This window comes from Euphorbia lathyris, chromosome 10 (genome assembly GCF_963576675.1).
Source record: "Euphorbia lathyris chromosome 10, ddEupLath1.1, whole genome shotgun sequence".
Taxonomy (NCBI): domain Eukaryota; kingdom Viridiplantae; phylum Streptophyta; class Magnoliopsida; order Malpighiales; family Euphorbiaceae; genus Euphorbia; species Euphorbia lathyris.
The window spans coordinates 46,602,356-46,613,961 of NC_088919.1; the positions used below are offsets into that span (position 1 = coordinate 46,602,356).

At 33.6% G+C, this 11,606-nt stretch overlaps 1 protein-coding gene across 4 annotated transcripts; it reads left to right on the top strand.

Annotated features, from left to right (window-relative positions):
- The first annotated feature begins 1,004 nt into the window (after positions 1 to 1,004).
- On the top strand, positions 1,005 to 10,081 carry LOC136209062 (ribonuclease MRP protein subunit POP4). 4 transcript variants are annotated; one of them, XM_066000418.1, is made up of 9 exons: positions 1,005 to 1,162; positions 2,837 to 3,101; positions 3,272 to 3,348; positions 3,442 to 3,707; positions 3,871 to 3,939; positions 4,028 to 4,086; positions 5,233 to 5,334; positions 6,857 to 6,969; positions 9,252 to 10,081. In XM_066000418.1, the coding sequence occupies exons 2-8, from the start codon at positions 2,879 to 2,881 to the stop codon at positions 6,949 to 6,951; spliced, it is 891 nt and encodes a 296-aa protein (XP_065856490.1). In that variant the 5' UTR covers positions 1,005 to 1,162; positions 2,837 to 2,878; the 3' UTR covers positions 6,952 to 6,969; positions 9,252 to 10,081. The 4 variants fall into 4 exon arrangements, with proteins under 4 accessions (XP_065856490.1, XP_065856489.1, XP_065856491.1 ...); XM_066000417.1 differs by lacking the exon at positions 9,252 to 10,081 and adding an exon at positions 7,236 to 7,524; XM_066000419.1 differs by lacking the exon at positions 9,252 to 10,081 and adding an exon at positions 7,236 to 7,524 and having other exon boundaries at positions 1,015 to 1,189.
- The last annotated feature ends 1,525 nt before the right edge of the window (positions 10,082 to 11,606 follow it).

Consider the following 11,606-nt stretch of genomic DNA (forward strand, 5'->3'; position numbering starts at 1 on the left):
CACCACCATATCAGAGGTTTTATTCTCAAGCACCTCCTCCTTTCTTCTCCTCTTTGACTCCATTACAACAAGGCTATCCTTCTTGTCTCCTTGCTTTGAGACAGTCCCTTTATTATTTTCAAACAAGGAAACAGTATTCATCACTGTCTTTGTTCCAACTCCTTGTTTCATAATACCTCCAAAAGAACTTTCCAGGGCCGCAATATTTTCCGTCGGACGAGCAGTTTCAGGTGGCTTTGTCAAGAGCCACTTTGACTGAGGTGGGGGCTGCAACCTGCGGGGCAGAGCACGTAATTCGACCGAGAATGGCCGTATAACAGTAGCCGGATCAGGCACATCAAGCAATTTCAGACAAAATCTCTCAGCATGCCCTAAACAACCACAGAAGAAACAGAATATAGGCAGGCGTTCATATTTGAACGTAATGGTTTGCGGAGTCTCACCCGCTCTGCCGATAGGCATGGAAGCACACAAGCTTTTTCGAACATCAAGAGAAACCCTAACCCTCATATACGATCTGCCGACGCCATTGAAGTTGTTCGGATCTGATTCAACGAACATCCCTAAAGTATTGCCAATCAATACAGCCACCCTCTCTGACATAAAACCACTCAGCAAATTATGAACTTGGACCCACATCTCCGTATGCATCAGTTCTTCATCACCACGTACAACATCCCCTTCAAGTTTCTGCATGATTAAAAGATGTTGGTCATAAGTCCAAGGGCCTCCTTTTAAGATCCGTTCACGCTCCCATGGATGATATAGATCAAACCGAAACAGATTAGGACCCAATGGTTCTACTGTCAAACCTTTTACCGGCTGCCCGATATCAGCCAAAACGCTCGGCATTTTTTGGGTCCTTATAATTCTCTCCATCAAAAAAACGCCCAACAAAGCTCCAACATTGAATATGTTAAATGTTACTTATCAGGATACAAGGGTAAATGATAAAAGTTTGGATACACAACTGACAAATGTGCATTTAATCCAAGTAACTATATAAAAAGAAAAACAATTGATTTTTGTTCCAATCCTCCCTCCTCTCAATTTCGCTGTTTCAAAATCCCAAATTCTAAACCCTCGTTCATCGCAGTTCTTAGGACCTAGCCTCCACCGATAGGTTGGTCACCGCTGCCGCTGCTCCTCACCGTCGACTGAGGTAACTCGCGGCTTCTTAATTCTGCAGGTGACTGGTCTGATTTTACATTGTTGTTCATTATAACTATGATTCAAGAAAGAAAATCTCAGTTGAGTTGAAGAGCAAGATTCGAAACCGGAATACCGTTTCTTCTCTCATTCTCCATCTGCTTGCTCCATCACTCAAACTCAAAATCCATGGCCCTCTCTTAAACCCATTTTCTCCAGCTGCTACGAGATTCGACTATAGTTCGAGTTTTCAAAAATTATAATCCATTTAAAATTCCCAAATCAGAAATTAACATCTCCTGCCTCTGCCGCATCTCCATGGTCCTTTTTTTTTTCCTAATGTTTAGCAGTGGAGATTCATAGATGCACCTTCAACGATTTTGGTTGTTTGGGATAGTTTCCTTTCTTCTTCTTTGTTTGACAATTTTCGGTGTTAGATTTTTATTGCTACCAATTGTATATGATGTGAGATTTCGTAGCGCCATTTTGGAATCCAAATTACAGTGATGATGTTTACCGAAAGATGTCTGGACATATGAGATTCTTCTATGATATGTTTAATGAAATCTTCTGAGCTGATTGATGCATTTTATTGACATCTTCTTGTATGCTTATTTTGATGCTTCACTCTGTAGTTCTTGAGTTTATGCTGAGGATATATACTTGGAATGGGTTTGGATTGTGCTGGTTTTGTTCGGAGAAGGCGACTATAATTAATTAATTAAGTGTGGAGGGCAATACTAATGTGCCTCTAAAATTATAAGTCAATTTTGAGATGATAATATCAGAGCAGCATATCCTCAAAAATATACTTAGAATTATGGTGTTAGTACTGCAGTGATGATTAAGGTTGGCATCTGGGGACATAATATAAACAAGAAAAAGACGAATTCTACTCTGTAAAATTTTAAGTCTATGAATGACAGTAGAAACAGTATGATATTCTACTTGGCACGGTTAGTTTACTGATAATGTTAGATTATTATCATAAAGGGTGGCCCGGTCGCACTACGCATCCCCGCTGAGCGAGGGTCCGGGGAGGGGTCCCACCATAAGGGTGTACTGGGGCAAGCCTTCCCCTGCCAATTTATTTGGCAAGAGGCCGCTCCTAAGACTCGAACCCGTGACCTCTTGGTCACACGACAACAACGTTTACCGTTGCGCCAAGGCTCGCCCTCATTATTATCATAAAATAATAAAATTTAATTAGTTTATGTTAGCTTCTGCAGAAAACTGCCACAAATGAAGATTGGATTTGGTTGAAAACCGATTATAGAACCACCCGACCCATTTTTCTTCAGCCTTACTCTTGACCTGTTCAGCCAAAATTATGCAACTTTGGTACTGTTACTTAAACTTTTTGTCTTGATAATGTATAGCAAGTTTTATTCCTAAGATTAGATCAGGAAATGAAAACTTTAGGCAAATGATCTCATTGTTTCCTCTATTTGACAGAAAATTAAGATTGAGAACTATTACACCTTTGCTCAGTTGGATTATGGTTTGTTTTGTAACTTGTAAGAAATGTTTGCATTTTGTAATTGATAGGAACATATATAGACATGCTGCAGTAACACATCAAGTTTAGCAAAGTATATAATTTTATTTATCCACTTTTCGTTGGTAAATTAACCTGTGGTCCTTTAGTTGGAAATTAGCCTTGATTCTCATCAGTATCTGTCTGCAGTCCATAACCTCATGAACTGAGTTAGCTCAACACTCAGTTGCAATGGGTACAGATTCAAATTCTCAAGATCAAAGAAAACGAACCTCGGATGCCCTGGAGAGAAGATTTGCTGTGGCTAAAGCTGAGTTACTTCATCAGCAAAAGAAAAGCCCTGCAAAGAGAACCAGTGTGGATGATAGAAAAGAAAATAAAAAGAATACCAGTTATTCTGCTGCTTCTCCAGTTGCTGCAATTGCTTCTTCCTTAAATAATTCCTCCCAAAGAGGTTCTTACTCAAACCCTCTCAGCAATTTCTAATTACTACTTCTATTTTTATATGTGCATTTTCTGGTGTGACTTGAATTTGTATTTCCATTTGCTTAGCAAGAAAACATGGTCAACTACATGAAGGCAGTTTAAAATGAGTACCTTGTTTTGTTTGGTTAATACTTACAGGTAAGGAGGAAATTGATCCAACATACTTGCAACTGTCTCATCCTGTACATGAGAAGTTACAGTCGACAAATGTCAAGGTGACTTTTTTTTTTTTTTAATGTCTGAACCTACTGGTTCCATAATTTGTTTACTTTAAGCTTCTTAACTCGTTATCTCTTGGGACTGGACAGTTTCAGAATAGGAAAAGAAGCATGGCTGACACGATGCTACACGAACTTCTTCAAAACGGTGATTTTTCTCAAAAGTATATGCAAGGATCCAGAGGCAAGAAACTTGACTATTGGATCCTGCTAGATAATTTTGTACAAGGACGTGGCAGATCTACCAGTTCTCAACTTAAGGTGACACACACCCACTCAAAGCGCTCTAAAAAGCACATGTCTTTGAAGAAACATAAAAAATGTGGATCATTTGATTTGCCCCAAGATGTCCAAAAGTGAGTTGATGCTTCATAACTTTGGATTTGATTGCAATCATGGTCAGTTTTTGGCAATAATGGATTCTTCAGTAAAATAATTGTTCTAGAGCTTCAGTTTGAATTCAACTTTATCTTTCCCGCGGGACTTTTGTAAAAATAATTTGTTTGAATTTGCATACAGGTATGATAATTTTATGCCAATGCATGAGATGTGGAAGGCTTATATCGGGCAGCTTATCAAAAACACTGGGTTGGGAGATTGGTTCTTTTTTGTGTCTAGTAATATTGCAATTGTCTGTGGACTCTGAAACTGAAACTACTCTGACTCAATTCTGCAGGTGTAACCAGCTGGCACAGCGGCTTCTTAATGCAGATCTACACGGTGCTATTATTTTAGGTTGATTTCTCTCCTATGACCTTATTTCAGACCAAGAACACAATCTAAGCTTTGAAGGTTACTTTTTGTTTGGAAGTTGTTAGATATCCCACATTGCTTAATTAGGGAGCTATATGACACGTTATATATGTATGACGATGCTCCTTTGAGATACCTTTTGGGGTTAGTTAGAATATTTGTGTACTTGTGTTGGGAATCCTCATCAATTACAGTAGGAATTAGAAGAATTATAGAAGAAAGGAGTAGAAGAAGAACTGACTTGTATTGAATCAGTAACAAAAGGAAAGATACAGGGAAATCCTCCCCCCTCTCAAAGCACAAAGCTAAGAGCCAAAATAGAGAAATCTCTTCCTACCTCATACAGCTCAGCTCACCCTACCATGCATATAACCACCTAGGAACAATCCCCAAGGCAGTAACTTCTGCCAGCTCACACATCGCATCCCTTACCATATTACCCTTGGGTCTCCTAGAATAAACTTTCCAAACCTTAGGTCCATTACTGTTATGAACCAAGATAGATGAATTGGGTTGGGCATTTCTATCAACTTGGTAACAAAGCCTTGTATTCAATGTTGGGTGACCCATGGATATTTGCTTCATGCTCCAAATGTTTCTGGACGTGAGGAGTTTGTATTAATACCTCATATGGCTTAATTAGGGAGCTACGTGGCTCTTTATATATGTGAGACAATTGTACCTTTTCGAGTGAGTTAGGTCTTTATCTACATGGTATCAGAGCTTTATATTCAATGTTGGGTCACGTATGGATATTGGTTTCTCGTTCCAAATGCTTCTGGGCATGAGGAGGGTGTGTTAGATATCCCACATTCCTTAATTAAGGAGTTATATGACTTATATATGAGACAATCTTCCGCCTTTGAGGAACTTTTTGGGGTGAGCTAGGCTTTTGTTTACAGAAGTAAAACGTAATCCTTGGTAACGCTTGCAATTCTTTATTTTATCTAATCCAAGGAATCTACACCAACAACAACATCATTACAATTTTATCAAAAATTGCAATTTAGTGTGCCTTTAGACTGCCTTAACACTTGCTTCATTCTTCTTACACTTTGTGCTAAAAAAAATCTGTATCATTAATATGTTTAATCTGCTTCTTTGACCTATGTATTTAATTCCTAGCAGTTGCTGAGTGCAAGGTAGCATCTTTCACTGGAGTTAGTGGTCTAATGATCCGTGAAACAGCAGAAACATTTGGGATAATAACGGAAGACAATCAATTTCGAGGTAAATCAATTAGCTTCATACTTTATTTTTAAGTTATTTTTGATGATTTTGTGGTGTTCTGCAATATAATGCCATACATGTGTACTATAACCTGCCATACATCTCTTTTGTAGATGATTGTGGCTCTACAGCATTTAGCGTGAGCTCTTTTTCTTGATTGGTTTCTATTCCACTGATTACTGGTTAATAGGGGGTGTCAAAACGGGTTGTTGTGTTATAATTGTGTTAAATGATTTATATATTCCACATGATTATATATGATATAACCGCAACAAAAATGATAATCGTGTTAAACGGGTCGTATCAAGTGGGTTGTCTTTGTAAGTTGTGTTGTCGTCCCTACCTGTTAATCCATATATCATGCATGCTGGGATAGAGAATGAAGGATTTTTTTTGTTTTAGTTGATGAAGATATTTTGTTAAATTTAAGTAATGTACAGAAGTTTATAGTACAAGGAAAACCATTTAGTCCTTTCTTCTACTTATATATATATATATATATTAATATGAGATTTGACATGCATTGCTATGTCATCGCAGTGAGTTGATTTTTCCCTTATGCTTGGTTTTTAGATGTCACCTATGTTGAATGAAAACTTTATGAGAACTTTGATATTAAACAGTTTCATGTTTCGGAAACCGAAACTCTCGGAAACCTGTTCCAAATGTTCTAGGTCATGTTTCCGTGATTTAAAAAACTAATTAGAAACTTGTTTCTTAAAATTTGAAAACTCATTTCCCTGGATGTAATATGTTTTCAGAAGTGGATCGATGCTAATCACATGTTCATAAAATCCCTATTCTTTTCTAGATCATCTCTGCAAACTTTCAAAATGAAAAAGTCTATTTTTTAATCTATTACATGACTACATATATATATATATATATATATATATATATATAAATAATAAGCAAATTAAACATTCATTCTTATGATTTAAAAAATCTATATATAATATAAAACAGTAACGATGGAGCTGAGGTGTCACTTCCTCCTTTTTTACTGATAAAAAATATAATAAAAAATATAATATATTAACTTTAGTTATATTATTATATTTATTTATAAAAAGATTAAATAAAGATATTCATGTAATTTACCTCTTTGCTCCCATATTTAATTTATGTAGCACCTTTATATCATTAATTGTAATTATTAAATAATATTTTTGATAATATTTATATATTAAGATGAATCCGTGCATCGCACGGGTCAAAAACTAGTTTATAGATATATCCATATATCTTTATTATTTAACATTTTTCCTACATTTTCGTTTTCTACATTTTTTACAAATATCGTTTTCTGGTTTCTGTTCCCATATCCATGTAACATAGCGGTGTCAGCAAGTTACATAAATGGTTCATGAAAGCTAGATACATTTCAATTACACATTGGATGAAGTAAAGTAAACAACAATTCTGACTTTCCATTTTAGTCAGCTGAATCAACTAGTGATCAATATAATTTGTTATACTCTAGGTGCATTTCTGCTTACCCTGTTTTCTTGGATACATGCAGTTGTGCCCAAAAAGTTCTCCATTTTTATATTCCAAGTTGACTGCTGGAAGATCACTCTACAAGGGGACAAACTCTCAAGAAATTTAGGCTCCTAATCTTCATATTCATCTCAGGTACCTAACATAGTTAGTGTCTGTTTGGTTATGTTTGTTGCAACTCCTTTTTGCTGTTTTATTCCAAACTTAGGTTAGAATTGGGAAACAACTGGTAATAGCTATTTTGGAATTAAAATAAGCAGATATCAAACAACAAACAGTAAACAACAACAGCTGAACCATTGCAATTGTGCTTAACTAGTACTTAGGCGAATAGGGGTGGGAATAGGATTTGGTTTTACGCCTTTTGTCGGATGTTTACGATAATATTGTTCGTTGTACAGCAACCTCATGCAATCAAATGCTTTTAGTGTGGTTTGGAGATGGTCACGATGATTAGAATCCCAATTGAAGTTCTTAAGAAGTTTATTCTGCCACATATTACATCTTATAAAAAACATTCATTATCTTGTTGATTTCTCTTGGCAAATGTGTATGGATTGTTGAATGATATAAGATCAATGAATGGTTGGTACTGGAGAAATTGTGTCTGTATGGTTATTCTTCTTGTAGCTCATTTTTATTGTTTTCCTCCAAACAATAGATACAAAATGCATTGTGAGGATTGAAAAACATCTGCTTATTTATATCTAACAGATATCAGAAAACAGCACAACAGCAAACATCAATTTTGTTTCTAGCTTTAGGCTGACATTTAAATGAAGCTATTGCAAGTTGTCCCTTTTATGGACATGTAGTTGGATTAGATTGAGACCCATTCTAGCTTTAGGCTGATATCTAAATGAAGTTATTGCATGTTGTCCCTTTTATGGGCTTGTAGTTGGATTAGATTGAGATCCATCTTTAAAAAAAATGGATAAATTAGACGATTCAACTTTACACTTACTAACATTATGGTTGCTCTACTTCAAATCTGACATAAAAAGCATTTAACTTTGCTATTTACTAATATAAAAGTTAGGCTCTGTTCTTTATTACTGAACTGAACTGAATGATACTGAATACTGAACTGAACTGAATTTAACTGAATGCTACTGAACTTAACTGAATGATACCGAACTTAACCGAATTTAATCGAACGTAACAATAATGATGATATTAGACTTTAAAATAATTTAATGATAATATTGGACATTAATAAGCTTATAATAATAATAATAATAATAATAATATTTCTACCAAAAAAAATAATATCAATAATAAATAAACATATTATTAAAGATTAAACTAAATTAAATATCAAATAAAATCTAGGCTCGATAAAATCCTATGACATTAAATAAAAATGAGTCTAATTTAAATTAAAAATATAAATTACATACAAACACAAATTTATATATAATTTAAAGCCTATGAAATTAAATACAAATTTTTATATGAATACACATTCTTAATTTTTTATTACAATTAAGTATTAAGGTACAAAAATACCTTTAACGTTTTGGGTCCGGGGTTATTTTACTCCTAACGTCTAAATATGAATTTTCATATGAATACAAAATCTTGACTCAATTTATCAATGTTAAGGGTAAAATTGCTATTGGCTTCTAATATTAGGGATAAAATTGCACTATTTGAGATATTAAGGTAGTTGAGCCAGTTAATTTTTTAGAGCATTGTAATGTAAACGTATTAATATAATATTTATTTACTTTTCGCAAAATTTGCAAATAAGTTGCACCAAATAATTATAGTTATAATAAATAATGATAATATATATAATGACAAAGCATAAATTATATATAAATATAATTATAATGAAAATAGATAAATTAATATATAATAAATTATAATAATTATAATAAATTGCTGAAATTATAAATAAATAATGATAATAATAATAAATTATATATAAATAATAATAATATATAATAATTATAATAAATAATGATAAATTATTGAATACTGAAACTGAATACTGAACTGAACTGAAATTAAGTAATAAAGAACAGGGCCTTACTCATCCTTGATCACTCTTCTAGCAGGTAATCCTTCATTGTATAGAGCTGATGAAAATGATATTTTGAATAATTTTAATTTTTGAACTTTAGGTTTTGAGATCATTCAAGTATTGTTTAGTTAGGTGAGAGAAAATGACCGTTTAGAGAGAGAACTACGAAAATCACAATTTGAAAAATTGAAAGCGTAGTTTTATTGTAAACGTGGTTTTAAATAACTATAATGTTAGTAAAAGATAAAGTTTGAGCGATTTTTTTATGTCAGATTTTAAAGTTGAATGGTCATGAGGTCAAATTGAGTGGCCATAAATGTAAAATAAAATAAGATCATTGAGTGAGGAGCCTCCTCAATTAATAGTAAAATGGCATGTTGCCTGGCAGGCCTTGTGATGGGACGGTCATAAAGCAGGGAAAGTTATTGCAGAGATTCGGTCACAAGAACTACATACTCTGTTTTTGTCAAAGAAAAAGACAGTATCGTTTTCAGAAGGGTTGCAATTGGAGTGGTGATTTTGCATTCCCGTCCCAACGGGGAATCCCATGGGTGGGAAATGGGAGCACAAAAATCCCGGGACAGAGACCTCTTCCACTCCCATCATGTTCGTGTAGGATTCTTAATATATACACTAAAATAATAATGTTATATTTCTAATAGTGACATTTTTTATGAAGTAGGCAGAAAGCCCCTGAACTTTATATGTCTTGATCAATTATTTTTTCACATTGAGCCTCGATCATTGATTTTGTTATGGATTTGGCCCTTATTTAACTTTTCCGTCGAGTTTAAGAGATGAGAATATCGATTTGGCGATTCTAATGTTGAAAATTTTAAGATGGGAGAGGAGAAAATCGAGTTTGGAAGAATGTACTGGAAATTAATTTCTATAATTTCATTTTAGTTTTTAATTTTTATGTCTTCTAGTCAAGGAATTCTTATTTTTATTTGTCCATATCAATAAGCCGAATCGCCCTAACGATGCATGCAGTCCAAACTTGATGAAAAAGTTAAATAAGGATATAATCCATAATAGAATCAATGATTAAGGGCTCAATGTGGAAAAATAAATAATCAAGAGTTTAATCCTTAAAACAGTTAAAGTTCAGGGGTTTAGTTATACTTTTTGCCTATAAAGTACTTATTTTGTAGCAACAAGTGAATGACTCGAATTTTAAAGGATTGAGCATTGGGAGGAAGAAGCTGTAATAATTGAATTAGCATTATGTTTGGTATTAGTATATATTTACTTTTATATTTGGATAATTTATATTTACTTTTATATTTGATATAATGATATATTACTTATTAATTACATACGTGGGGTACAACTTTTGTCCTATTTCATAATTTGGGGTACAACTTTTAATATTTGCACACGAAAATATACAATCTTTTTGTGATTTCCCACTAAAGTGTACATTTGGTAATTATGACCAGCCAACGCGAAGTCAAAACACCACGTCACCAATTTGACCTTCTTAAAAGTCAAAAGTTGATCAGTCAATGTATCACGTTAGCAATCTTGACTTTTAGAGAGGTCATATTGCTGAAGTGGCGCGTTGACTGGTCATAATTACTAGACCTACATTTTAGTGGGACGTCTCCAAAAGATCATACAGTTTTGTATGCAAAATTGAGGGTTGTATACCAAAGTGTGAAAAATGACGGGTTGTACACCACATATGTAATTTACCCTAAACTTATTAATAAACTATACAATTTGATACCACTTAAACATTAGTAATTTTCTTGCAATTGAATATGCAAAAGGATGGAGATTTTGAGGTTGGTTTGAAAGGAAATTATCTCTAGTTAAATCAGATTTTGAGTGTGATCCTTAATAAATGTAAAATAATTTTATTTGGAAAAGATACTAAGTATTTGATTAATTGGTTTACTTTCTAAAATGGCCAAATACGTATCGAACTTAAATAAGTTTACCCTAACATTATAAATATTAGAGTTAAGGGTCTATTATTAATAAAGTTGGCAAGTTATATCAATTTTAAATATTATTAATAGTGTTTTTTCCGTTCGGAAATAGATCAAAAACATGTTTACATGATATAATGTAACAGATCAAAAACATGTTTACATGATATAATGTTGATTTTATTTTGTTCGGATTTTTATCGGGCGCTTTGGACGTGTTAGGAAAAAAATCAAATATACTATCGACCTTAAAAGTATTAATCTTATGTATAATGTTAGAAAGATTAAAAAAAAAAATACTTTTCACTAATTACCAATGTTATCAAACTCAGACCGGCCGGTCGGACCGGTTTGACCGAAAACCGGCAGAAGATCCGGTCCAAGCTTCACTGGGTTAATGAACCTTCAAAAACCCGGTGTGAACCGAGATCCACCCGGAAACCGGTGTGACTCCGGGTCAATTGAAAAGAAACTTTGCTGCAGCGGTTCTCACCACTTATTTTGGCAATTTTGTGGCCATGTATTAAAGCTGTATTTATAGCGTCATCTTGAATGGCTTTTTTCCAATACTTCCGATGTGGGACAGTTTTATTTTATGGAAATCACAACTTTAACGTTGGCCATGCTCTTTTTTTTTTTTTTCCTTTTTGTTATAGAAAGATCAAAACTTTACCATCAATATATTATTATTATTATTAAAATAATTATATCCATGTAGTGCAGAAGTATATTATTATTATAACCTAGATCATATACAATTTATACATGCTATGTTAATGTTTGGATTATATAATTTATAAAAATAA

What these genes read in the sequence shown, in the direction of transcription:
- LOC136209062 (XM_066000418.1), top strand. Translation starts at nt 2,879, where the DNA reads ATGGGTACAGATTCAAATTCTCAAGATCAAAGAAAACGAACCTCGGAT. An exon ending in TACAGTCGACAAATGTCAAG is followed by an intron (nt 3,349 to 3,441) that starts GTGACTTTTTTT and finishes GGGACTGGACAG; the next exon opens with TTTCAGAATAGGAAAAGAAG. An exon ending in GGAAGACAATCAATTTCGAG is followed by an intron (nt 5,335 to 6,856) that starts GTAAATCAATTA and finishes GGATACATGCAG; the next exon opens with TTGTGCCCAAAAAGTTCTCC.